Below are 27,423 nucleotides of genomic sequence, written 5' to 3' on the forward strand. Positions count from 1 at the left end.
ACCGCTAACCTAACTCTAATCTACCATCTAACCAAAAAGAAACAAAAACAAGAACAAACGATAACGGAAGGAAGAGCTGCACAAAAAAAAAAAAAAAAAAAAAAACGTTTCAAAAGCGTTTCTGCTGTATTTTCTCGGGAGAATTACTATGTAATCGATAAAATTACTAATTTATCCCTATTGTTTGTGCATTCACGAATTCATCCCTAATATTAACTCTGTTAAACCATTTAATCCTTTTATAAAAAATGGTATTATTTTTACTGAGAATCTTTTACATTCATTGTTTTTATCAACACTTTTATAGCTAAACATATTTTTCAGGTGAAATGGTGAAATAGTTTTACAGAATTAAATATCATAAATGATTAAGTAATTTTACTTTTATGCCACTGAGAGTGTCGTGTAAAAGATTTTTTTTTCACTAATACGTTTGTTATTTTAAAAATATTAAATAATATTATCTCTCTTTCGGTACTCAATTAATTAAGGATCTTTCAAAATTGATTTGTGTTTATTTACACACAAAACATAGTTAATATAGTCTGAAAAATCAATTTTACCTACATTTTTCTTTTTTTTAAATCACACTTTCTTAATATACCTTTATAAAGAATTTAATTAATTAAAAATTATTAATAATAATACATATTAAATAAGGATACATTAAAGAATTAAAAAATATTATTATTTTTAAAACAAAAAAATGACATTTAATTTGAAATAAATGAAAAAGAAAAATAAGTATCTTTGTGGCAAAAAGGAACATTAATTATTTAGATAAATAAAATAGCAATTTAATAACCCGTCCTACTCTCTATGAAACAAGACCCTATGTATATTCCATTCGTCTCATAAAAATAAAGTTATTCTATTTTTATACATATTAATAAAAAATAATTAATATTTTTAATACGCCTTATATTCATACAAATGTCACTTTTAATAAAGAAAAAAATAAAAAATTTCTAATAATAAGACATATTAAATAGAAATATTTTACACAATTAAGAAATTAATTATCTTGCTCAATAAGAAAAATAACTAATTGTACTATACAAATGAAAATATTAAAGTAAATATATTTTTATGGGACAGAAACAAAATTGTTTTTCTAAAGTTGAATAGTTTTTTTTATTCTCTTGCAATTACTGTAAACGATGTTTGCGGAAAAGAACACACGCAATACCAAATAATAGGATGAATTAATAATTTCAATTAAAATTTGAGGACTAAATAGTAATCTACCTTCTTTTTGGCTTTCTTTTTTGCTCTCTGAATTGGTGCAATCGCGGGTGGGAGTCAACATTTCCTCTTTGTCCGCCTCTTTTGACTCAGTTACATCTTCCTTCACTAAAGCCCCCGTTTTTTAATTTTTCCAAGCTTTTTGAATGCAAAAGGAAAATAAAAATATTTTTTTTTGTAAAAAATTGAAAGTTAACGCACAAAAAATCATACCCACGATCAAGTATTTTTGATTTTCCTCTAAATTTAGCGGATCTGCTGCTAAATTTAGAGGGAGAGGAATTAATTAGGGTTTTTGGGTGTGTAAGAAGAGAGACAGAGGTGGTGTTGTACAAAGGCTTAGTGAATCTGTTAACTCTTTCAAGATGATGATCTCTAGGGGATTGTTTGGGTGGTCCCCACCGCATATACAGCCGTTGACGCCTGTTTCAGAGGTGTCTGAGCCGCCGGAATCTCCGTCGCCGTATCTTGACACAAGCGCTGAGGCTGCAGCAGCTGCGGCTGCTGCACAGGCTGAGGCGGAGGAGGAGATGGAAGAGCCTGAGGAGATGGAACCGCCTCCTGCTGCTGTTCCATTCTCGCGGTTGTTTGCTTGTGCTGACCGGCTTGATTGGGGACTTATGATCGTTGGTTCTATTGCTGCTGCTGCCCATGGCACTGCTCTCGTTGTTTACTTGCATTACTTCGCGAAGATTATTGAGGTTATGAGGATTGGTTCAGGTCCTGATAGACCTGAGGAGCAATTCCAGAGGTTCAAAGATGTGAGTAGTATGGATATTTCAATTTTTGAAACTTTTTTTCCTTGCATAATTTATACTTTTAGTAGTTTTTGTGTTTGTTTGTTGATGAAACAATGAGGGAAAACGGAAGGAAGTTGAGATTTTGATTTATGGGTTTTCATTGTTTATGACTTGTAGACTCAATTTCTTTGAGTTCAGATGAATTTTCACCTAAGAAGCAACTAAGATTTGAGTAAAATTTGGGTTTTGGGGCTTAGTTTGAAATTGGTGAAGTTTGGAAATTTTATAGTTTGATAGCATTTCTTTTCTTTATCTGGTCGATTGGAAATCAAAATATATCCTTTCTAGTGATAATCATCAGTAAGAAGCTTTTCATTTTGAATGACTGGGTATTTGTCAGAAGAGGTTTTTTAGTTGGATAAATTTTGTGATTGAAACTTGCGTTTTCAGTGTTTTCAAGTTGTTTCATCTAGTGGGAGAGTATTGTGTTGGTTTAGATAGGGAAATGATATGTATTGCCTTATGAAGTGAAGAAAGTTCTGCTTAAGAACATAGTTTTGATCCAAGGGTGGTATATTTATTAGGTAATAGCTGGGAATGAGACAGTTGGCTTAACACAGTTCATTGTACTGTAAATTGCTGTTATTTACTTATGGTAAGTTGGACATAAAGGGCGAATGTAGGTTGGTATGATGTGTGAATTTCTCATCGAAGCTTGTGCACATGTTGTCTTTACATGGAAGATATTGGTTAACTTTCATTTTGTGCTTCCAGTGTTTGCTTACTCAATAGAGGAGATTTATGAATCTATCTTACTATTGCCCTTGTGTGTTTGTTTATGAGGATCACCTAAGCAAAATACAGATTTCAAATGTATAGTGCGTTTTCTTGCATGCAGTAACAAGTCCTAGGGAGTATGATCTTTTTGCCCTCAAGCCTTGAAGATTTTATATTTCTGTGACTGAGGAAGTAATGGTCAGTTACATTAGTAAACAAGTAGTAAACTCTAAGCTGGCAGAATTGTTAGTAATTAGTTAGTAAAAAGATTTTTGATATTCTGCTAGTAGCTAATATTCATATAATTAGCTAATCCACTGTATGAGAATGATGTAGGAGAATTTATAAGAATCTTTCTTCTCTCTCTAACTCTCTTCTATTTCTTTTTATCTCTTATTCTTTGTTTCTATCTTTCTGGCCGTCTCTGTTTAATTCTAATCCTTGTTAAGCTTATGTATTTATAGAGCCTAACATGTTCCTCTCGATGACTTTACTCTCTCTTTCTCTCTCTCTAAACCAATCACATTACATTGCATACTCAGATGCAGTTGGAAATATCAATGTCAGATTTCAAAAGGATTTTGAGGGTTTTATTTTTGTCAAAAGGCATGCTTTTAGCAATGGAGTTTGTACTTCGAGAGGAACATCTTTCATTTCGAATCCTATGTATTCTATTACTCTTCAAATTTTTAGCTGAATTATAATCTTTAGAAATTAGGAGAATTGGATGCCTATGTTGTTTCATCTCAAGAGGATATTGTTAATTCACCACCTACGTATTCAACTTTAGGGAACCTGTTTAGAGTTGAATCCTACTGCTGACTCTTATGGAAACTTCCACATCCTGTGCTATGTACTTCTAGGAGTGTTACTTTATAGACTAAAGTTTTAGTATGCACATCTGTTATATTCGTAATTGATACCAGGGATATATGCTAAAACCATGAACTTATTTTTCTTAATTGGACGATAAAGTAAGGTTGGGGGAAGGAAGAGGCAGCCATGAAATACCAATGAAGCAACCTATGTTAAAAACAAGCCTTTGGGCTTTAAATCAGATCAATTCAACAAAACATGAATCACATTCTATAAAGCTCAGCTATATTAATCCTTCTCCATTTTAGCCTGTTTAAGACCACTCTTTTGCAAGTCTAGTGATCCAAAGTCTTCTTTACTGCTTTGTTAATTGCTACCGTTGCACTCCTCTTTGTTGCCTTTGCTCTTTTAACTTGTATATGTATAATCTTCTAATTGGTGCATCAACCAATCTGCAATGCATATGTCCAAATTAACCTTGGTCTTCTCTCAATCAGCTTATTTTTTATGGGTTCCATTTCCACCTTCTTACCTTCCTATAAATGTGGTCATTTCTTGTATTATTTACATATTCACCTTTAGATCTAATCTTTCCTACTCATTTGGGGATAAATTTAATATTTTTTAATCGCCATATCTTTGTTGCCAACCAAATTAGCCTTGTAGAACTTCTCCTTTAACATAGTGGGAACTGGGGGACTTTATTTATAGCACTATCCCACCATATTTGCCCATTTCAATTTCTCATACCTTAATCGTTTGTGTGAAAGTCTTCACTTTTTCTTATGCCTTCATGTCGTAAAACCTACATGCCAAAATCAAGTTCTGAGCAGATTTCTCTCCATCTAGGTTGGTCCCAATTCTTTCATTATTGCTTAAAAGTTTGCAACTTGCAAGGGGCATATTTTGTTTTTATGAGGCATAAATTTAACCTACCTTCCTAGACTATAGTTTGTTTCTTCATAGCTTCAGTTTTGTGTTGACTTCATGTTGGTTTCATCCATGTATCTTCTTCTATATACTTTATCAATTTGTTCATGCTGCTTTGGTTTTATCAATTGTTGAAAAGAAAAAATCATACCTTTGTATGGCCCAAAGTCCATACACATGGAGGCTACGCCTGCTTGTTTTGCAATATATAATGATTACCAAAGATGCAAAGTGAACTAGGTACGTAGGGCTGGGCATAGTATGCAAATGCATGCCTGAGGGTTGAAGCTCACATATATTCTTGAAATGCATAAAATCTGATGCGATATGTTCAATTTGTAAAGTTGCAATAATTGAACCTAGTTCAGTTTGTCATCTGTATACTAGAGTGCAATGAAATCTTGCATGCAAGATCATAATATTACACTCTAGATTCTAACCTCAAGAACACTATTAGAGGAGATTACTGTGAAGATTAGTTCAAGTGTTGGAGAAAAGCCATTGGCACACAAGAGCGCACAAACATAACTCTGTCCAACCAATGAAGAGTAAGATTAAAAACACTCTTAGTCGTCAAAAGTGCACATTGAGCCACCAAGGCAAGTGATAGAGCTCTTAAGTCCCTTGGAGCCTTTGGAGCACTAGGAGAAGCAATGTGCTGGGCCAAAGGACATTGAGCTATTCCCCATACAGCTTTCCCCAACCTCATCTTTGTCCCTATCCTCATCGTCACACTCATAAGAAGGATAAAATTTTCCCCATTGCCATCCCTGTGGGGATCCCTGTTCACGGCTTTTTTTTTCATTTTTTATTGTAATCTTTGTCATATTAGATCTCCAAAAATACAGCTAAAATACCATTGCTTATGAATATATATACATTCTCGGTGCAGCAGTTAACACACTCTCTATTCCTGCTAATGGGGCAAATATTTCCCCACCTCGTCACTACATGAGGAAAAACAGACCTTTGGTTTCATTAAGTCGGATGTTCATGAAAATGGGGAATCTCTGCCTTGCAACCATGCAAACAAATTTATGCATCTAATGGGCACTGCTTTTATTTCTTACCTGTTACTGGACATCTCTTGAAATCTTATCTTTACCCTTTTCTAGATAAATAAATATCATATTAAGGTTTTTTTTTTTTTTTTCTCTGTGCTAACTCCGCAATCATCCTTGGTGTGAGAAATTTTGTGTCTATGGTCAATCCTACAGTATTTTTTTTAACTAGCCTTTGTTCTTTGTTATTATTTGTTTGTTTTAACTGGGTTCCACTCATTATTAAGATTATTAAGTTCCAACTCTTTCTGTCTTGCTGATCTGAGGTACACTTGAATAGTTTATAATAGTGAGGGTTTTTAGAACTGAACTCCATTTTCGGTTGCATATAGTTCCATTGTACATGTTTTCTTGGGAGAATTCTAAACAGCCCTGTATACATGCCATTTCTCTCCCTGAGTATGAAGTTTTTGGTTGAAATGACTTTTTAGTAGTTTGTAATAATTGTAATAAATGCACATATTACTTTTCTGTGGATATGAAATTTTCACCTGACAAATATATTGTGCTCATTAAGTTGTTTTTTTGGATCTATATTACATGGACTTGCCTTTATCTTTTCCATGATAACTGTATTGATGTGAGTCATCATGGTCTTGCTGCAAAGCATGTGTGAGACGATATTGAAATGTTGAACAATGTCCTTCAGCAGAAAATAAGACAGTTTTTTTTCATAATATATTCTCATAGTTATTGTTCAAAAGGTGCAATGCAGAGGTTTCTTGGGTGGGGGGGTGGAGTGCATGGTGTGTCTGATAGAGGGATGGTAGTTCAGTTATCTTAGATAGATGAAAATATTTTGACCTGTGAGAGCAAAGGGACAAAGAGAGGCATTCCAGGTTGTGATGTAGAGTTGTGTGTATGTATGACACTGCCTTTTCCTTTTAACTGTAACTTTATAAATAGTTGACCTTAATCCAACAATGATTATTTGTATAGGATGAATTAAAAATTGAAAGTAGCCTGAATGCCCTTCAAACAAGTGATCTGCTTTCACTTGTTTGGCAATTTTTGTTAAACTGTCGGACACAGTGCTGTATGGCCAATTGTTCCTATGCTGTGCATATAAAGATAAAATACCTCTATGTGTACCCATGTCCCAGGCTGTATAAGACCTTATATATCTCACTATTTGATTTTCAATTATTGGCACTTGCACTTGAACTTACTTTTAATATATGCACTTTATTAAAGGCTATATCTCTCCATATGTAGTTTAGGTTATTTTTGGTGATGTTATTAACTATTTTTTCTTCCCTGCCTTGTTTTTTGGGGTATACATGTGTGTGCGAGGAGTGGGCAGTGGAGGATACTTTGGTTTCTTTCACTCCAAAAAATCTGTTTGAAAGCTTTAGTGCATGTTGGTGGATTTAACTTCTTTTAATTAACAAAGTTGTTTGTTTAATGCAGCTAGCTTTAACCATTGTTTATATAGCTGTGGGTGTTTTTGCAGCTGGTTGGATTGGTAAGGTTTATAATATGTAGCATGATTATTTCAGTTGCATTTCTGGTATATTCTTATGCTTAGTTCTTTGTTACCATTGATGCTAACTTGCTTTCTGTAATAGAGGTATCGTGCTGGATTCTAACTGGAGAGCGCCAGACTGCTGTCATCAGGTCCAACTATGTCCAAGTATTACTTAATCAGGACATGAGCTTTTTCGACACTTATGGGAACAATGGGGACATTGTTAGCCAAGTATTGAGTGATGTGCTCCTTATTCAATCTGCTCTCAGTGAAAAGGTATGTTAGAATAAGATGAACTGTTCTGCATTTCTTACTTGGGAATCTATCTTATCTAACTTGATAGAGGTCTTTGATGATGTAGGTTGGAAACTATATCCATAACATGGCAACATTTTTTAGTGGTCTTGTCATTGGATTTATCAACTGCTGGCAGATTGCACTCATAACATTAGCCACTGGTCCTTTCATTGTTGCTGCTGGAGGTATATCGAATATATTTCTTCACAGGCTTGCTGAGAGTATTCAAGATGCATATGCAGAAGCTGCCAGTGTTGCTGAACAGGTTTATTCATTTTCCTACATTTCCTGAATAATTCCAACCCCCCTACCAGAAATATGAAAAGAAAAGAAAGCTCTAGCCCTTAAAATGGAAATAACAGAAACACCCCTTTTCTGTAATAATTATTTTCATATTTAATTATCATTTACTCTTAATTTCTCTCTCCTTCTCCCTCTCTCTCTCTCTCTCTCTTTTTGGCACAAGTTTCACTCTTGCTTTTCGGTTGGATTTTATCTCAAATGTCTCTTCTTCTTATAATGATTTCAGCTTAATTTGGGTTGTAAAAGTTTTCTTTTCAGTTTGATTTAAATGTTAATCATTTAATTTGCAAATTATACAAGCTAAGAAAAAATCTGTTTCCTTGCATAGATGTTCAGTTTTTATTTATTTTTTGTTTTTTTAAGTATGTTGTGCTCTTCAATATCGTCAATAATCTTAGGTGGTATTACATATCCAATGTTCAATATTATTAAATCACTGCCCGTTTACTCTGAACTATAGATTATTTTGATATTTTTTGGTATGTTTTCTTCTTTACTATGATATTGTGTTGTGTGATAATAGACTCATGAATTTGGTATAATTTAGTGTCTTTTTTTTTTTTCAAAATTTTTTTGTCTGTCTTGGTGTGGCAGTGTGTGTCATATATTCGTAGGTTCTTCCCATTTAGACTCAGATAATTGTACTTATGGATTTAGCCATTAGGGGTTATTTATTGCCAAAGATTTTAATGGTCACTCATGCATTGGAATTTGGAAACTTCTATGTATTTCTCATGGCTTCATGGTATTAGCATCTTTCTTTGCAATGTTTTCCCTCTTACAGTTTCCATCATGAATTTACCAGTTGAATTAATCAACATGTGTCTTGTAAGAAATGACTTATGATACTGAATGCTAAAACTTCATGGATTATGCAGGCAATCTCGTATATTAGGACGTTATATGCATTCACAAATGAAACTTTGGCCAAGTATTCTTATGCAACCTCACTACAAGCAACTCTAAGATACGGTATTTGGATTAGTCTTGTGCAAGGACTTGGGCTTGGGTTTACATATGGGCTTGCAATATGTTCTTGTGCCTTACAACTGTGGGTTGGAAGGCTTCTGGTTACACATAACAAAGCTCATGGTGGTGAAATAATAACAGCTCTGTTTGCTGTAATTTTGAGTGGCCTGTAAGTGTCTTTCTCTCTTCTCTTATTGGTGTTGTTACATTATATGGTCTTATATTCCATCTCGGGTGTTTCACAGTGGGCTGAATCAAGCAGCAACAAACTTCTATTCATTTGACCAGGGACGGATTGCTGCTTATAGACTTTATGAGATGATAAGCCGATCTTCCTCTACTGTAAATCAAGATGGCAACACCTTGGTGTCAGTGCAAGGAAATATTGAATTTCGCAATGTATATTTTAGCTATCTGTCTCGTCCTGAGATCCCCATCTTGAGTGGATTTTACCTCACTGTGCCTGCCAAAAAAGCTGTGGCACTTGTTGGTAGAAATGGTTCTGGGAAAAGCAGTATTATCCCTCTCATGGAGCGGTTTTATGATCCCACCTTAGGTATTGCCTTGGGACTCGTGCCATGTCACTTGAGGTTTCACAGATTTCCAAAGTTTAAGTCACTTGTAGATGCCAATGGTTTTACATTTTTTGTTTTCATTTTTTTTTCTTGTTGCATTACAGGTGAAGTTCTTTTAGATGGAGAGAATATTAAAAATCTAAAACTTGAATGGCTCAGAAGCCTAATAGGGTTAGTCACTCAGGAACCTGCCTTGCTAAGTTTGAGCGTAAGAGATAATATTGCTTATGGACGAGATGCTACACTAGATCAGATTGAAGAAGCTGCCAAAATAGCACACGCGCATACATTCATTAGCTCACTTGAGAGAGGCTATGAGACACAGGTAAAACTATCAACACCACTTTGCTTGAACCTGTGTTATTTATTGCTCCTTATGTCAATCTTTTTGAGAAAATAGTTCTTTTTCGTACCAGGTGGGTAGAGCTGGTTTAGCGTTGACTGAGGAACAAAAAATTAAACTATCTATTGCTAGAGCAGTGCTTTTGAATCCAACCATTCTTCTACTTGATGAAGTTACTGGTGGACTTGATTTTGAAGCTGAGAGAGCAGTTCAGGAGGCTCTAGATCTCCTCATGTTGGGACGGTCAACAATAATAATAGCTCGACGTCTTAGTCTTATTAGGAATGCTGATTATATTGCTGTTATGGAGGAAGGTCAGCTTGTTGAAATGGGTACACATGATGAATTATTAAACCTTGACGGTCTATATGCTGAGCTTCTCAAATGTGAAGAAGCGGCAAAACTTCCAAGGAGGTATGACCAAAGGATAAACTGTCTTCACTATGAAGCAATTTCATGTGTGAAAGCAGCTTTGGTTTTCAAATAGAATTTTTATAAGTTCTGAAAATGCGCTTACTATGCTAAAAAACATGCTTATGAGATGTGTATCTTTCTCCAGGATGCCAGCTAGAAACTACATGGGGACTGCTACTTTCCAAATTGAAAAGGATTCTTCAGCTAGTCACAGCTTCCAAGAACCCTCCTCTCCTAAAATGATGAAATCACCCTCTCTTCAGAGAGTTCCTGGTATATTACGGCCTCCAGATGGCACCTTTAACTCGCAAGAATCACCACAAGCTCGGAGTCCACCTCCGGAGAAAATGATGGAAAATGGTCTTCCCTTGGATGGAACTGAAAAGGAACCATCAATAAAGAGACAGGATAGTTTTGAAATGCGACTACCAGAGTTACCCAAGATTGATGTCCACTCTGCACATCGACTAACATCAAATGGTTCAGATCCTGAATCACCTGTATCACCCCTTTTGACATCAGATCCTAAAAATGAACGTTCCCACTCACAAACTTTTAGTCGACCCCATAGTCACTCTGATGATGTTCCTACTAAATTCAAGGGTGCAAAGGACACAAAGCATTTGGAAGCACCATCTTTTTGGAGATTAGCAGAACTTAGTTTTGCAGAGTGGCTCTATGCTGTTTTAGGAAGCATTGGTGCTGCTATTTTTGGTTCTTTTAATCCACTCCTTGCTTATGTTATTGCGCTGATAGTGACTGCTTATTATAGACCTGGACATCATCACTTGCGGCAGGATGTTGACAAGTGGTGCTTGATCATTGCCTGTATGGGTATAGTGACGGTGGTTGCAAATTTCTTGCAGCACTTCTATTTTGGTATTATGGGTGAAAAAATGACTGAACGGGTTAGGAGGATGATGTTCTCAGGTAAATAACCCCTAATCTTGTTTTCGGTGCTTGAGAATAGAAAATAACAAAAGTACAAAAATCCTATACATGAACCTTACCTTACTAATGCCATTATGCAACAGCAATGCTCCGCAATGAAGTTGGATGGTTTGATGAAGAGGAGAATAGTGCTGACACGTTGTCCATGCGGTTGGCAAATGATGCCACATTTGTGCGAGCTGCATTCAGTAACCGACTTTCAATATTTATACAGGATAGTGCTGCTGTTCTTGTGGCTGTTGTCATTGGGATGTTGCTTCAGTGGCGATTGGCTCTCGTGGCACTGGCAACCCTGCCAGTTCTCATGGTTTCTGCGATTGCCCAGGTTTGCATATTCTCTTCCTACTTAACAACCTGATATTATCTAATTGATCATCGACTTGTTCCATTTATATTTCTCAGTTCTCGGTCGTATACAGATCATGTGGTTGCCTATTCCATAAATATTTTTAGTGCCATTTTCTGCAGTCATTGAGTGATTCCCTTGCTGCATTTTTGAGACTGAAATTTGATTTTGCAATTGTTTTCTTCTAGATGACTCAATCCAATTTCTAGATGTTTGAAGATTTTAGTTTATCATAGAGATTGTGAACATGAAAAGACGATAAGAAATTTTCTGATAATCACATATTAGTGTATAGATGTTTTGGAACCGATAAATGTTAATTTCTGAAACAACATCCTGGTAACTTGGTCTGATCATGAATGAGTTCACCATTAGCTCAGGATGGTCTTTATATATAAATCTTATAATGAGGTTGTAATTCTCATAATAGTTGTCAGCAAATGGTGGATCAACCTTTTTCTTATTATTGGAATCTTCTTTCCTGAAGTCGTAGGATTTGGTTTCCAGCATCGGAGTATGTCTACCAAGACAAAAAGTGTTGAATTCTATCTTTCAGATTGTTGTGTTTCCCCCCCTTACATTCCATTCTTGTGTTTCTATTTTTACATTGGATTTGGTTTTGAGACCAAGGAGTTCAACAGATGTATTTTTTTTTGTTTTTTTTTTCTAAATTGTGTGATCTGTTGTTGTGTGCCATCCTCATAGCTGCTATGCATGATATCCTGTCACACTAATGTTTCTTGGATTTAAGAGTTATTCAGAGATTGAGCTTCAATTCCATCAACATTTTGTTTTTTGACAATTTGATAATGACATCCATGCTCAAATTCTGAATTGCTGCCAACTGAAATATTGCAGAAGTTGTGGCTTGCTGGATTTTCAAGGGGCATACAGGAGATGCACAGGAAGGCATCATTGGTTCTTGAGGATGCTGTTAGAAACATCTACACTGTTGTCGCATTCTGTGCTGGTAACAAGGTAATGGAGCTCTACAGATTGCAATTGAAGAAAATATTCAAGCAGAGTTTTCTCCATGGAATGGCCATTGGTTTTGCATTTGGCTTTTCACAGTTTCTTCTTTTTGCCTGTAATGCCCTTCTTCTCTGGTACACTGCATACTCTGTAAAGAAAGAGTATATGGATCTGCCTACAGCTATCAAGGAGTATATGGTTTTCTCATTTGCAACATTTGCACTAGTCGAGCCTTTTGGATTGGCTCCATACATTCTTAAACGGCGGAAATCTCTCATTTCAGTATTTGAAATTATAGATCGAGTTCCTAAAATTGACCCAGATGATAACTCAGCACTGAAGCCACCTAATGTCTATGGAAGCATTGAGTTGAAGAATGTCGATTTCTGCTATCCTACTCGCCCAGAAGTGTTAGTATTGAGCAATTTCAGCCTTAAAGTTAACGGCGGACAAACTGTAGCTGTTGTAGGAGTTTCAGGGTCTGGAAAGAGCACTATAATCTCTTTAATTGAGAGATTTTATGATCCAGTTGCTGGTCAGGTTTTACTAGATGGGCGAGATTTGAAACTATATAATTTGAGATGGTTAAGGAGTCACTTAGGTGTTGTGCAGCAGGAACCAATTATCTTCTCAACAACGATTAGAGAAAACATTATATATGCTAGGCATAATGCTAGTGAAGCTGAGGTGAAAGAGGCTGCAAGAATAGCAAATGCTCACCACTTCATCAGCAGCCTTCCTCATGGTTATGACACACATGTAGGAATGAGGGGTGTAGACCTGACACCAGGACAGAAGCAGAGAATTGCAATTGCTCGAGTTGTTCTCAAGAATGCGCCCATCTTGTTATTGGATGAAGCTAGCTCATCCATTGAATCTGAATCTAGTAGGGTGGTTCAAGAAGCACTTGATACACTGATCATGGGAAACAAAACAACCATTTTGATAGCTCATAGAGCTGCAATGATGAGGCATGTGGACAATATTGTAGTTCTAAATGGAGGACGGATTGTTGAGGAAGGAACCCATGATTCTTTGATGGCAAAGAATGGATTGTATGTCAGGTTGATGCAACCTCACTTTGGAAAGGGTTTGCGACAGCATCGACTTGTTTAGGTTTGATTTTGACAAATTGGATTTAATTCCTTTGTATAGCTCTTATTGGTCACTTAAAATTGCTGGAAATGTTGATCACTGTCAGCATCAATAGAATTATTTCCAGAGTGGGCAAGTGTGAATGAGAATGACATGCTTTCCAGAGTGCGCAAGGGCTAACCAGAATGATGAGGCTTGTAACAATTTTTGTATGGTTTGGATGGGTGGGTTGCAGGGCAATGGCGATGGCAAAGGCGATGGTTAATAGTGTTAGGATTTAGAAATAGGGATTTTGGAGCTTGGTTGGCCGATGAGGACGTACGCTCAGGGCTAGACGCACATTCTTTTTGGAGGCAAGTAAGCATTAGTTTGTTGCTTTGTCTCCATGGTATATTTATTTGTTCATTAATCAAATATTGGGTTTGCGAGGAGATAAGTCTAGTCCTAATGAGGTGTGCTGCTTGGGTTTTCTTTTTGGTTTTCCTAGATTTTTTTTTTCTGGCTTTTTTTAATGAATTAATGCAACTCTGACTAGCCTGGATGGTGAAATATGTTTGATACTGTAAATTACATTTGTGAAAATTGAAGTTTAGAAGAGTGAAGGTGGGGCATTTGTTGTAACCTTTGTAAATAACCTCGGGGATAATTTATAAGTTTTTACTTTTTACCGGCTTAATTAAGTAGTTCTCATTGTTTTTTCTCCACTGTTTTTTTTTTTTTTTTCTTTTGTACAAGACTAGTGCCTCTTTTAGCTTCTGCAGGAAAGCAAGAAATCAGTTTTCTAGGGATTTCATATTATAACTAGCTCTTATTTGTACAAGATCGATGTTACATATATAAATTCATCCTCGTGATTAAATTAAAAGAATAAAAAGCAAAATCACTTGGAAGTTACAAAGTTTGGAATGGTCCAGTGATAAATACATATATATATATATATATATATATATATATATATATATATATATAGACTTGGGTTTAAATCCCTTTTCCTCAATATTCAAAGATAAATAACTTGCAATCTAATAATAACAATTTATATCTCATCTCTTGCTCAATGTTCATGTAAGCTCATCAGGAAAGCAAACAAAAAATTAGAAGTCTTGACTGTGAGCTTCAAAGGTAGTTGAAAACTATTCTAAAAACTTAAACAAAACGTAACTTGTAGGAAATTAAAATTAAAGTTCAGCAGAAGCAAAGCTTATCAACATGCTCATTAATCATAATTAAACATCAGGAAGCTTTGGTTGAGCATTGTCATCAAGAATACCAATAGCATCATAGTTCCCAGCTACATCTGGTAAACTGAAATTGGAATTGCTCTTAATTACCATTATTATCACAGTAATTAGCATAATCAAAGTTTGGCATAAGTTGTGCACTAGTCATTTTGCAATTAGCCTCCTTGTCCTCTGTGAACAATACACAAGTTTGATCACTAAAACCTCCCTAGGCCTAAACAAATCAAATAAATATTGAAGTTATATTAATTAATTACCATCATTGTAATTGTAGGAAGAAGCTGATTACAAGCAGTTAAGCTTGCATTATTGTTTTGATTAACTTGCTCTTTGCATTCTCCACCAACTTCTCTAAAGCATCTACAAGCTCCAGCAACTCTTTGGACTCTTGGAAAAACTCAAAATCTACATTTTCTAATGTTTTGATGTTTTCAATTTCAAGCTCTAGTTTATCGATCTCATCCAAAAGAGAGAGTGCAGATTGCTTAGCTCCATCGTCTACTGCATTAGGAATACGATTTTGAAGAAAAAGCATCAAGGACTGCGCTTACAGAAGGATTGCCAATAGAGTAAAACAAGGCAAAGAAACTAAAACAGCAACTTCAGCATCGCAAAGCGTGAATAATTCTCCTGCTTTATTGAAAAGACCTTGACGCCGTTTGGTGAAACTTACTGCTTTTTGCTTCTCGTTTTCTCACTTCTGCATAGGAATCTTTCTTGTTTTGGATGCCATTGAAACTATCTGTTAAGCTTTCAGAATTTGAGGTATAGTAAATTATGGATTAAATCGTTCTTGTGGTAAATCCGGAATATATATATTGGATTCAGGATAATCATGTTAGGATAAGGATTATGAATTCTATATTATCTGCTAGTTAGGGTTTATTTAGAAATCTAGTTTTATTATTTTAATATATTTTATTATTGTATGTTAACAATAGTCCCTCTTAGTTATTTGGTCATTTTATGTCAAGTGTAGTTTTTATGTATCTTTATTGTCTGTTATTATTTTATTTTATTTATTTTTTGTTGCAGGCTTTTATTGTGTTGCTTTGTAAAGGCTGTTAGGTAATGATAGCTTTTATTTTCAAGAGAACGAGGCGTTGGTCTGGGGGGCACCTGAAGAGTTGCTTCATTTAATGAGGGGACTCTTCAGTGCCTCGCCTGGCCTATATAAGGCCTCTATCTTCCTTCACTTGCTTCACTTTTCATTTCTCAATCACCAGAGTGTCTCTCTCTAGAACTCATTCTCTCTCTAACTTCCAAGTAAGTTTTTATACTTTCTTTTTTCTCCTTTTCATTAGCTGGGGTCATGAGTTCCTCTGGGGATGAGGATGTTCAAGTATTACATGATCAGTCCGGTGATGAGCATACTGAGGACAGACACAGGGGTGGGTGATGCTAGAGGTAGGAGGGAGAATGTTAGGATCGTCGATGTATCATCCGACATTGATGAGGGAGAGCTATTGGATGTATGTTATACGTATAGCCTCTCGCCATAATATAAACTGATTAGACCTTTAGAGGGCATGAGGGTAACCGAGCCGTTGGACGAGGATTCCGATCTGGGGTTCGGTTTTCTTTATTCGAACCTCTAAAATCATTTTTTAATGATTATAACATTACCATCAGTCAGTTACACCCCAACAATCTGAGGCTCTTGTGTGGCATAATAGCATTGGCTCACCAAGATGGCATAGTTTGACGGCTCGGACGGTTCGGGAGTTTTATCACTTCTCCATTCGCCCGAACGAGGACCACTGCTATTTTCAGGCGAAGAACAACTGCAACATCTGCTCTAAGAAATCTAAGATTTCCTCTTTGAAGAATTAGAAATCTAAGTATTTTATTGTTAAATACCTTGGTGGTTTCTAAGTGCCAAATCGTTGGTCGAAGGATCCGCTTCGCCACCTTCCTGCCTTGCCCACCCCATATGATCGGATTTGTGTGGAGTTAATAAAGGGTAGGGGGCTTGGGTCGATTAATCTGAGGCAGGTGATAGCCGAGGGTTATCCGACCTGCTCCCCAAGTGGACCCATGAGACCTAATCCATCTCCCCATGGTAAATTTTGTCCTTAGTTACTTTGCCTTGGTCTTTTACATTAACATTTCTTAATTTTTCCTTCTCATTTTTGTGTAGAAATGGCTCCCAAGAAATCTTAGGGTTCTAAGATGGCTAAGGTTGCTGAAGTGATGAAAAGGAAGGTTGTTGCTGAGAGTTCAGAGAAGGAGGTGCCTTTAGTGGTACCAGATACTCAGTCGACTGAGGCTGGCATTGTTGCAGGGGCCACTCATTCCGAGCTTCCTCCATTGAGCTCAACTTCTGAGCCTCCTAGAAAAAGATAGAGGGAAGTGCCTGTTCCAGTTCCCCCTCCCGTTCCTTCCAGGGCGATGGATATCCTAAGGCACTCTTTGCATAAGTATGGGGCAAATTGTAGTCTTCAGGAGTACGGGCCCAATCGAGAAATGGCTCGCCACTGTCTCTTCCCTGTTGACGCTCGTTACTTTGACTGTCTAGATGATATGGCGACAAGAGACTTAATCAACTAGTGCTTGTTTTAGGCTATAAATGCCAATAGCATGAACTTTGCTCGGATAACTAAGTTAAAAGGAGGCTACATGAAGATGGAAGTGAAGAATGAGATGGAGGACACGCTAAAGAGTGCTGAAGTTGCTATGAGGGAGGATGAGGCTCAGCATAAGCTGGAGATTGTTGCTTGGGACTTCGATACAGACAAACTAAGAGAGGAGAATTGGAGCCTGCTTAACAAGAACAAAGATCTTGAGAGCAAGGTAAAGGAGATGAAAAAGGAACTGCAGAAGCTCCGGGGTCAGGAAGGATCCAAGGAAGATAATTTAGCCAGAGCGTGCTTAAGCTTAAGGATGAACATTCTAACTGAACTAAAGGCGAAGCAACTTGAAGTAGACTGGGGTTAGATAAACGATGTATACCCGGATGGGGGTGATGAAGACGAGAAAGAAGAAGAGGATGTGGATTTGCTCTATTGATGATTTATCACTTCCAAGGGTGGACACTAAAGTATCTGCAGATATCCACCCATTTTTGCAAAGGGGTGAGATGCAGCTGGGGATGGGTCCTCTGAACAAATCATGTAATTAGATGTAAAGGGGAAAAATTTTTGTAACTTATCCCTTTGAATAGGGAAGTTTTGTGAATCATCTATGTAATCACTTTTTATCAAATGGATGAAAATTATTATTGCTTGTGTGTTGAGCTCTTCCTCTTTGCCTAAGTATTTCGAATGGTGCTCCCTTTTATTTTTATGTTTGTTAAGGTTTTTCGTTCAAGGTTAAATATGAACTGTGTGTAGCCGAGCCTAAGGACTTACTTAAGTCTTACTTGGCAAGCCACGTGTTTCCGTATCGATGGACTTAGTTAAAAGATAGCTTAGGTTAGATGGTGAACTGCCTATGTCCTAGTCAATGGACTTAATTAAAAGACCGTTGAGGTCAAATGGGTGGGTATATATGTCCAAGCCAATAGACTTAGTTAAGGGACCGCTTAGGTCAAGTAGGTGAACCGTGTATGTTCGAGCTAATGGACTTGGTTAAGAGATCGCTTAGGTCAACTGGGCGAACTATATATGTTTGAGCCAATAGACTTAGTTAAGGTACCACTTAGGTCAAGTAGGCGAACCATGTATGTCTGAGCAAATGGACTTGGTTAAGGGACTGCTTAGGTCAATTGGGCGAACTATATATGTCCGAGCTAATGGACTTACTTAAGGGACCGCTTAAGTCAACTGGCGAACCATGTATGTCCAAGCCAATGGACTTGGTTAAGGGACCTGTGAGAGTAAAATTTGTTCCTGAAAATTAAGAAATAAAAAAAAATATAAAAATACAAATCAAATTTATGATAATAAGTGAATACAATCTCTAATGTGGAATCTCCTATTACAAAGAAGATTATCCTCTGATTCTTCTCTTTGTTGTCATAGACACGATTCAAGAGTTGAAACGACTTGATCTTAAATACGATTCAACGGTCGAAGGGACTTGATGTTGAATTGATGTAGCATGAATTTTGAACGATTCAAGGGTCGAAGAGACTTGATCTTCAATTGAAGTTGAAAGAACTTTGATTCTTTGGACTTGAGAGAGTGCTTTGTATTCTTGAGTTTGACAGAGCTTTGAAGCTTCTTTTCTGTCTTTCTCTCTATATTTGTTTGTCCTCGTATGTGAAGAAAGACTTCCTATTTATAGAGATTTCAGAAATTCCCCTTGCCAAATACGTAATTTGATTGGGCTACTTGGGAAGCTCTCGTTGGCTGCTGCTGCATTAGATGCCTGACTTATTCGTCAAGATTTAATTTAACTGGTCCATTTAGCCAATTTTTATTGGACTTTACTACATTATTTATTTATGCAGTAAATAATATTTATCCAATAATTTTATTGTAATAACCATTTAAATATTTTGATTGGTTATTAAAAAAAATATTTAACTTAACTAACCAATAATTTAATTGGCTAATTAAATAATTAAGTTAATAATTAAATTAACTTAATAAAATTTTGGTGTCTACTGATGCTCCCTCGAGACTTGTTCATGAACTTGTTTGAACGGGTCTCAAAAATTTGAAGAAGACAATTTTTTTTCGATTTAACCCATGCCTCCCTTCTTTTTATAGCATGAATTTCAATTTTTTTTTTTTTTTGCATGGCCTAATTTAATTAGCCAAAATTTTTTTTCAAAGTTAAAAATTTTAGCAACTCCAATTTAATAGGCTAATTAATTTTTTTAGCCTAAATAGTGAAACTTTAATTTTTTTTATAATTAGAATTTCCTATATATTTTTTAATTTCTTATGTTTCAAGAAATAAAATTCTTTGAAAATTTTAGAGTTGAGAATTTAAATCCTTGTCGAATTTGGAGTTAAAAATTTAAATCCTTATTGAATTTGGAGTTAAGAATTTAAATTATTGTCGAATTCGAAGTTGAAAATTTAAATCTTTATTGAATTTTTTAGTTGAAAATTTAAATTCTTATCAAATTCGGAATTGAGAAATTTATATAGAAGGAACCCTTTAGTTGATATACTTTTTTCACATTAAATTGAAGCAATCGACTGAGCTCCTCCTTTCTTCACAGTGTTCAGGTACATCTCTTTTCTGTTAGCAATAAAAATTGACCCAGCACTATTTGTTCCATGGAAAAAAAAAAAAAACTGATGATGTCTCCGCACCGCACCCACTTCACTTTCTTTTTATTCTAAATTCCATGACTGTATTAGCATACACGCGTATATATGCTAGATTAATGCTATAAAATATTTGCATACGAATACATCATGGCCCACATCAATACTTTGCTTTAATTGCCAATTTCCAATCTGGGATCTGGTTCTTCTTTCTTCCTTTATTTCTTTTTTCTTTTTTAATCAATAGCAATGACAAGTGGCTTATGATTGCCATGATTAAATTTCAATTTTGGAAATTAATATGGCTTATGATTAAATTTCTTTTTTTTCTTTGTTCACATCACCCTTCAGTTATGATCCCCCAACGTCATTCATCGTTTCTATGAACATTGGAGTGCTTCAACAAATACTCTTTTCCTCCCAGCTGAAGAAGAGTCGATTTCTCTTTAGGATTTGAAGTTTCTAGGAGGACTTCTAATCCATGGTTCATTTTATGATGAGATGATCCCTTCAGTTGCAGATCTTACTAGAGTCAATGGAGGTGGAACTCCCTTCTTACTACGAAGTTGCAAATACTTATTTTATGCATACTACGAAAATGCCAAATGGGTTGACAACATCTTTAGTTGAATGTACATAGCTTGGTGAATTTTTGGTTCCGCGGTCCTTTTAGATATCCTGAGCCTCATGAAAAAGACTACACCAAAAGAACTGCTCCTCCCAAGAAGAATTTCAATCCTTCAGGTGTTATTGGCAACAAATTACCACGAGATGCAAACTAGCAAAAGCCTTTTGAAATTCTAAACATAGAAGATGATATCCGGGAAGAAGTTTACTTGGCCATTTTGATTTCTTGTTGGTTATGCAAGTTTGCGCTTCCACATGATCCAGTGAATCTCATTCGTCCAAGCACCTTCAAAGTTGCAAGTATGATTGGTTAGCTAATCCTTTTGACATGCACTTTACGAATGATGTTGATGGAGATGCTAAGATGACTTCCTATAGTGGACAACGAATGGCCAAGTACTATAATGAAACTGAAGTCACCAAACTTTTTATTAAAAAGAAAGCTTATTTGGGTCCATCTCGTATCATGAAGAAACACTTCTTTTTGGAGGATAATTGTCACGCCTGACTCTAATCACCAGAGGAATTGTCCGCTTTGGCCACGGGGTTGTGCCCCGGCCTAATTCGGCCAACACATACACCCGCCCTCACAGTTTTGTCCCGTAGGTGAAATGGGAAACTTCGCAGGAGGTCACCCATCCTAGGATTTCCGTTAAGCGAGCAAGCTTAACCCTGGAGTTCTTCCAACTCTCCAGCCATTCCACCAAAAGGCGCCTCTAATGATTAATTTCTCCCTTTTCGGTATATGATTTGATTTATTCCTGTGTCCCGCATTCCACTACCCTAGCTAGCTTGCCATCACAGGCCCACCAGCTTCTGCGTGGTTCGTCCTCGAACCATACCTCTACTGGAGGGGGTTCGGCTCTGATACCAACTGTCACGCCCGACTCTAATCACCAGAGGAATTGTCCGCTTTGGCCACGGGGTTGTGCCCCGGCCTAATCCGGCCAACACGTACACCCGCCCTCACGGTTTTGTCCCGTAGGTGAAATGGGAAACTTCCCAGGAGGTCACCCATCCTAGGATTTTCGTTAAGCGAGCACACTTAACCTTGGAGTTCTTCCAACTCTCCAGCCATTCCACTAAAAGGCACCTCTAATGATTAGTTTCCCCCTTTTCGATATATGATTCGATTCATTCCTGTGTCCCGCATTCCACTACCCTAGCTAGCCTGCCATCCTAGGACCACTTTGCCGGATCGGGATGTCACAATAATGGCAAGTTGTCTTCACATCTAGTTGAGCATTTCATCAATCTTTGTTCAAGCTTCTTGACTTTGTGCTATAATAACCAATACATCATTGAGTGATACAACCCTCATAGATTTAGTTGGCAGTTGGTTTATTGCCAAGATCTTCCTAGTAATATGGTGTGAATACTCAAATTTTGACCTTGCTACAGTAAATTTGACTTTTCTACAATAACTTTGACTTTTCTACAGTGTCAATGCCGGACTGCAAACAGTCCGGCCGGACCGAAGGCCATTTTGGACATTTACTGGAAGTATGCCAATATGGTACTTAAAACGTCCGAAATATCGCGAGGATCGCGGAACAGGTCCCGGAATGTTTTTCGGAGGTCCGAAACTCCCGAAAGCTCCTTCGGAGTGAAAGGCCCGAAAGGCCGCCGGCGGCATCGCCCGCCGGGCCCAGGCGGCACCTGCCGCCCAGCACGGGCGGCACATGCCGCCCCACCGCCTGGGCGGCACCTGCCGCCCCACCCCTTGGGCGGCACCTGCCGCCCAGCCTCTTGGGCGGCAGCTGCCGCCAAGCCAGGCGGCACCTGCCGCCCTGGACCCGAAAATGGCCTATAAATAGACCATTTTCAGCCTATTTTTGACACCTCTGTCTGTGTTGACGGACGAAACCCTCTCCCTCTCACGCTCTTTGCGTCCTTCTTTACCTCTTTTTGCATTTTAATTTAATTTTCATTGCATTTTATTATGATATTTGACCACTAAAATTAAATAAAATTAAAATTAATTAATATACCTAAACGAGGAGCTTAATCTGGAGTTAAGAAGTGGTCAACGATTAAATCAGGTACGTAAATGAAACTCTGCCTATTTAATTTTAGCACTTCATGCATACTTCTCCTCTACTCTTAATAATTCTACAACTGCATAAATGCATTCACGTCATCATTTAGACAAATAAACTGTCTTAATTAAACACGATTAAGCTTAAATGTCCGGTTAATTAATAACCGTGGTATTAAAGTTTAAATCCGACAATATTGGCTAAAAGAGCATAGTTAATTAATAGCTACAGTTCAATTGCCTTATTTCGAATAAATTTGGCTTAAGTCCAATTAATCAATAATTGTGGCTAAAAGCCTTAATCAATCACGTTTCGACAATAAATTGTGATTAAGCTCGAACGCCCGATTAATTGATAATCGTGGCATTAAAGCCTAAATCGCACATTTTGGCAAACTAATTGCCTAAAACAACACATTTTGGCCAAAGGCCTTAAAATCAACCATTTTAGCAACAAATCGCTTAAATTAATCAATCTTTTGGCCAAAGGCCTTAAAATCAACCATTTTGGCGAAAATCGCCTAAAATCAACATTTTTGGCAACAATTGCCTAAATCAAATCATTTTGGCTAAAAGCCATTAAAGTCAACATTTTTGGCAACATGCCTAAAAATCAATCAATCTTTGGCGAAATGCCTAAACAAAATGCACAAAGCATACACACACTCATGCACAAAGCATACACACAAAATGCACAAAGCATACACACACTCGTGCACAAAGCATACACACAAAATGCACAAAGCATACACACAAATGCACAAAGCATACACACACTCATGCACAAAGCATACACACAAAATGCACAAAGCATACACACACTCATGCACAAAGCATGCACACTCATGCATTAAGCATACACCTTCAAAGCCCTTTTAAAAAAGGGGCCTATCGAACTACGTTGACTTTGATCTTCCATTCAAACGGAAGTACGTAGGCACGTTCGGGATTTCACCCCGGGTGGCAAGTCAAAATCACATAAACCTTTCATTTGGTCCAATTACATCATTCACCTTGCAAAGCATTCATTCATCGGTTAGTTCATCAGCATGACATAGTCTCGGGATCCATCTCGGGTTCGTAGATTGTGCCTTAATCATTGGGATAATTAATCTAGTAACTAGGTTAATTAAAAATGGAGTCACTTAGGGGTTTTTCCTAGTTTACCCTAAAATAATTAAACAAGGTGGCGACTCACACACTCACGTGCATTTCTTCTCATTCATCATATGCATCACATGCCTATGTATTCAGGGGGAGGGGTTCACATATGGACATATCTTTTTTAAGAGTATCTTTGGAGATAGTCATACAACTTTGGGAATCTTGTGTTTATCTAGCTAGTGGTGCTAAACTGACTATTCCTTCAATGAAACTTGATGGTCGCTTTTCATGTACTAAAGCTTACAAGGATTGGTGGAAAATGGAATGGTCTAAAGCTTTTTCTCAAGATGAGATGCCAAACTTAAGACTAATGCCAAAATTATTGAAATCTTCAAAGCCTTCTCGTTTGAAGAATTCAAATATTGAAAAAGGTGGATGTGTTCCTTTAAATCCTCCCCAAGAATCTGTTGTTGAGAAAGATAAGAGAGAAGCACCAATTATGTTGAGGATAAAATCACAAGTAGCTGCTAATCCCTTTAAAGAAAAGGTAACTAGCACTTCCACAAAGAAAGACTCCTTTATAGAAGCTAGTGATGAATCAAATCCTTCAAATAATGGCATCCTAATTCAAGTTGAAATAACTCCTAATCAATTAAAGGTAGTTGAAAATGCATTGAATTCTCACTATAGTCAAAAGCGTACTAGAAGAGCTATGCTTAATTTTATCTCCTTCAAATTAAGAGAAGAATGATTCTGATCGTTGTTGGAAGAAAGTAAATTGAAATAATCAGGCTTCATCAGCATGACAACTTTATGATCTTGATGAACCAGTAAGCTTTTGGTTTTTTTTTTTTTAACTTCCTTTTTTTTTTCTTCTTCTTCCTTTTTTTTAACTTCACGCTTTTGAACTTTACTTTGCAAGTTTCTCATTACAGTTGGGCTTCAACGATGTGATTTGTGATGATGGACCTTGTGCATTGCCTTTAGAAAGCATGAGTTCTATATTTGGGTCAGCTTCTTATGACCTCCCTTTAATTACTTAGAAGAATCTTGATGGGAATCCTCCATTGAAAGACTTAAAAACTAGTCATTATGAGGGAAAATAACAGGATGCTCATCAAATAAAGAAAGTTGCCATGCTACTTCTGAAATGTCTGCATTTTGCCTTTTATGACTGACTGTCGTCGTACAGTTTCAGTAATGGCATGGAAGAGACTAAGAGCTAAAATAGGTCGAACTTCCATATCATAAGTTCCTTCTCTTATTGAACAAGCTCATAGAATTTTTGATGGTATAGAAAAAGTAGAAGGATTTGATACCGCCATCTTAAGAGAGCAATTTGCAAGCTACCTTCAACTTGCAAATGATTTCTTGCAACTAGAATCATCTTTTTCTTCAAGTGTTTCATTAGAGTTTCAGCTTAAAAAATTAGAAAAGTTAAGAGGATAGTTAGACAATTCTTTGAGTCTTGAGAAAGAAGCTATTGCCAATTCTTCATTTGTAAAAGATGAACTTATTAAAATTGAGGAAGAATTAGCAAGACTGACTTGAAGGAAGAAATTACTTGAATCCTCCTTTGAAGGGTGTGAATACTCAAATTTTGAGACTCGAAAAGCCGGTTTTCCCGGCCGCCCTTAAAGGCGGCGGTGGCCGCTATCGCCGGCGGCCGTGCCGCCGGCGACAGCGGCTGCAGTCGCCTGTGAATATTCAAATTTTTTGAGGCTCAAAAGCCTGTTTTTTCCGACTGCGAACAGTCCGGCCGGACTGGAGGCCTTTCGGAAAGTTCACCGGAAGTATGCCAATATGGTACTTGAAACGTCCGGAAAATTACGAGGATCACGGAACTGGTCCCGGAATATTTTTTGGAGATCCGGAACTCCCGGAAAAGCCCCCGGAGTGAACCTGCCTGCCCCGGTGGCTCAGCACCGGAGCCAGTCGCTGAGCCGGCGGCCCATCCCGGCGGCCCAGCCGCCGGTCAGGCCGCCGGGAAGGTCGCCAAGTCGGCGGCCCAGCCGCCTACGGACCGGCGGCCCGGCCGCCGGGCAGGCCGCCGAGCCGGCGGCCCAGCCAGCGGCCCGGCCGCTGGGCCGGCGACCCGGCCACCGAAAACAGTCCGTTTTTTTGTGCCTATAAATACAGGCCTCGGGCCTCCTTTTTTCCACACTCAGTCTGTATTGACGGACGCTCCTTCTCCCTCTCGCTCCTTGCGATTCTTTACTGCTTTTTTGCATTTTAATTTAGCTTTTATTTTCTTTCTTTGTTAAGTGGTCATTAAAATTAAATTAATTAATTTCCCTTAACGAGGAGCTTAACCTGGAGTTAAGAAGTGGCCGTCGACTAAATCAGGTACACAAAACTAAACTCTGTCTTTTTTAATTTTAGCATTTCATGCATGCTTCTTTTCTACTCCTCTTAAATTCTATAACTGCATAAATGCATTCATACCATTAACTAGGCAAATAAATTCAATAAATTTAAGCTAAATACCCGGTTAATTAATGATCGTGGTATTAAAGCTTAAATTCGACAATGTTGGCTAAAAGCCTAGTTAATCAATAACTATGGTGAAATTGCCTTTATTTCGAACAAGTGTTGGCTTAAGTCTAATTAATCAATAATTGTGACTAAAAGGCCCTAATTAAACACTTTTCCTTATTATGACAATAAATTGCCTATAATTCAATTTAATTAATCACTTTAGGCAAACAAATTGCCTATAAGTGAAGATTAACCTTTTTTGTAGCGACAAATCGCTTAAATTAAATTTCTTTGGCTAAAAGCCTTCAAACAATTTTTTGGCAAATAAACTGCCTTAAATCAATCCATTTAGGCGACAATCGCCCAATTAACATCATTTGGCAAATTAATTGCCTAAACCAATATTTTGGCTTTAAAAGCCTTAAAACAATTCGTTTTGGCACAAATGCCTTAAAAATCAATCTTTTGGCAAGAATAAGCCCAAATTAAATTCTTTTGGCTAAAAGCCTCAAAATCAACATTTTGGCACCAAGTGCCTAAATCAATCAATCTTTTGGCAAAATGCCTAAACGAAATGCACAAAGCATACACACACTTATGCATTAAGCATCCCCTTCAAAAGCCCTCTAAAAGAGGCCTATCGAACTACGTTGACTTTGATCTTCCATTCAAACGGAAGTACGTAGGCACGTTCGGGATTTCACCCCGAGTGGCAAGTCGAATTCATTCAAACATTTCATTTGGTCCAATTACTTCATTTTCCTTGCAAAGCAAACATTCATTCATTTTGGTTAGTTTAGCAGCATGACATAGTCTCGGGATCCATCTCGGGTTTGCATACCATGCCTTAGACATTGGGCTAATTAATCTAGTAACTAGGTTAATTAAAATTGGAGTCACTTAGGGTTTTTCCTAGTTTACCCTAATACAATTAAACAAGGTGGCGACTCATTCATTCACGTGCATTTCTTCCTTAGTCACATGCATTCATATGCCCATGATATTTTGGGGAGGGGTTCACAAAGGGATGAAAAGTGATGTCTTGGAGAAACAAAGTTGGTTTCAAAAATCCGTGAAGAAATATCCAAAGTTCAAGCTACGCCAACTTGTAGTGCAAAAGATGAGCATTCTCTTTCTATGCTGTGAAAGTTGCTTTCTGATAAGTGCAATGAGTTGGAGAAGCTCGAATGGAATCCATACTAGCTTCTTTTTTTTTTTAGACTTTGCTTAGTTTTTTTTTCTTAATGTAATCAACTTCTTCAGTTATTAATAAAATTTGATTTCATTAATTACTTATCACACTCATCTCTTTTTCTCAATCTTAAATTTCTTTTTTTTTTTTTTTTTTTTTTTTTTTGCGACTGTACTTAGCAAAATACTAAGCTGCCTACATACCTTCTTTTAGAAGGATTAAGTCATAACGTAGCTCAAATAAGTCTTTTTCTTTGAGATTTTTTTTATGTGACTA

General features: G+C 37.1%; 1 protein-coding gene across 1 annotated transcript; it reads left to right on the plus strand.

The window, feature by feature from the left end:
- Positions 1–1,291: 1,291 nt before the first annotated feature.
- On the plus strand, positions 1,292–13,978 carry LOC105641586 (ABC transporter B family member 6). Its single transcript, XM_012226171.4, has 11 exons — positions 1,292–2,006; positions 6,980–7,034; positions 7,138–7,313; positions 7,399–7,599; positions 8,516–8,775; positions 8,852–9,162; positions 9,286–9,506; positions 9,598–9,938; positions 10,084–10,868; positions 10,973–11,214; positions 12,094–13,978. Exons 1-11 carry the CDS (start codon positions 1,611–1,613, stop codon positions 13,321–13,323), a joined length of 4,218 nt encoding a protein of 1,405 aa, XP_012081561.1. The 5' UTR covers positions 1,292–1,610; the 3' UTR covers positions 13,324–13,978.
- The last annotated feature ends 13,445 nt before the right edge of the window (positions 13,979–27,423 follow it).

This window comes from Jatropha curcas, chromosome 6 (genome assembly GCF_041381405.1).
Source record: "Jatropha curcas cultivar XTBG-Jc1 chromosome 6, XTBG_Jcur_1.0, whole genome shotgun sequence".
Lineage (NCBI taxonomy): Eukaryota > Viridiplantae > Streptophyta > Magnoliopsida > Malpighiales > Euphorbiaceae > Jatropha > Jatropha curcas.

What these genes read in the sequence shown, in the direction of transcription:
- LOC105641586 (XM_012226171.4), top strand. Translation starts at nt 1,611, where the DNA reads ATGATGATCTCTAGGGGATTGTTTGGGTGGTCCCCACCGCATATACAG. An exon ending in CTGCCAGTGTTGCTGAACAG is followed by an intron (nt 7,600 to 8,515) that starts GTTTATTCATTT and finishes TGGATTATGCAG; the next exon opens with GCAATCTCGTATATTAGGAC. An exon ending in GTTTTATGATCCCACCTTAG is followed by an intron (nt 9,163 to 9,285) that starts GTATTGCCTTGG and finishes GTTGCATTACAG; the next exon opens with GTGAAGTTCTTTTAGATGGA.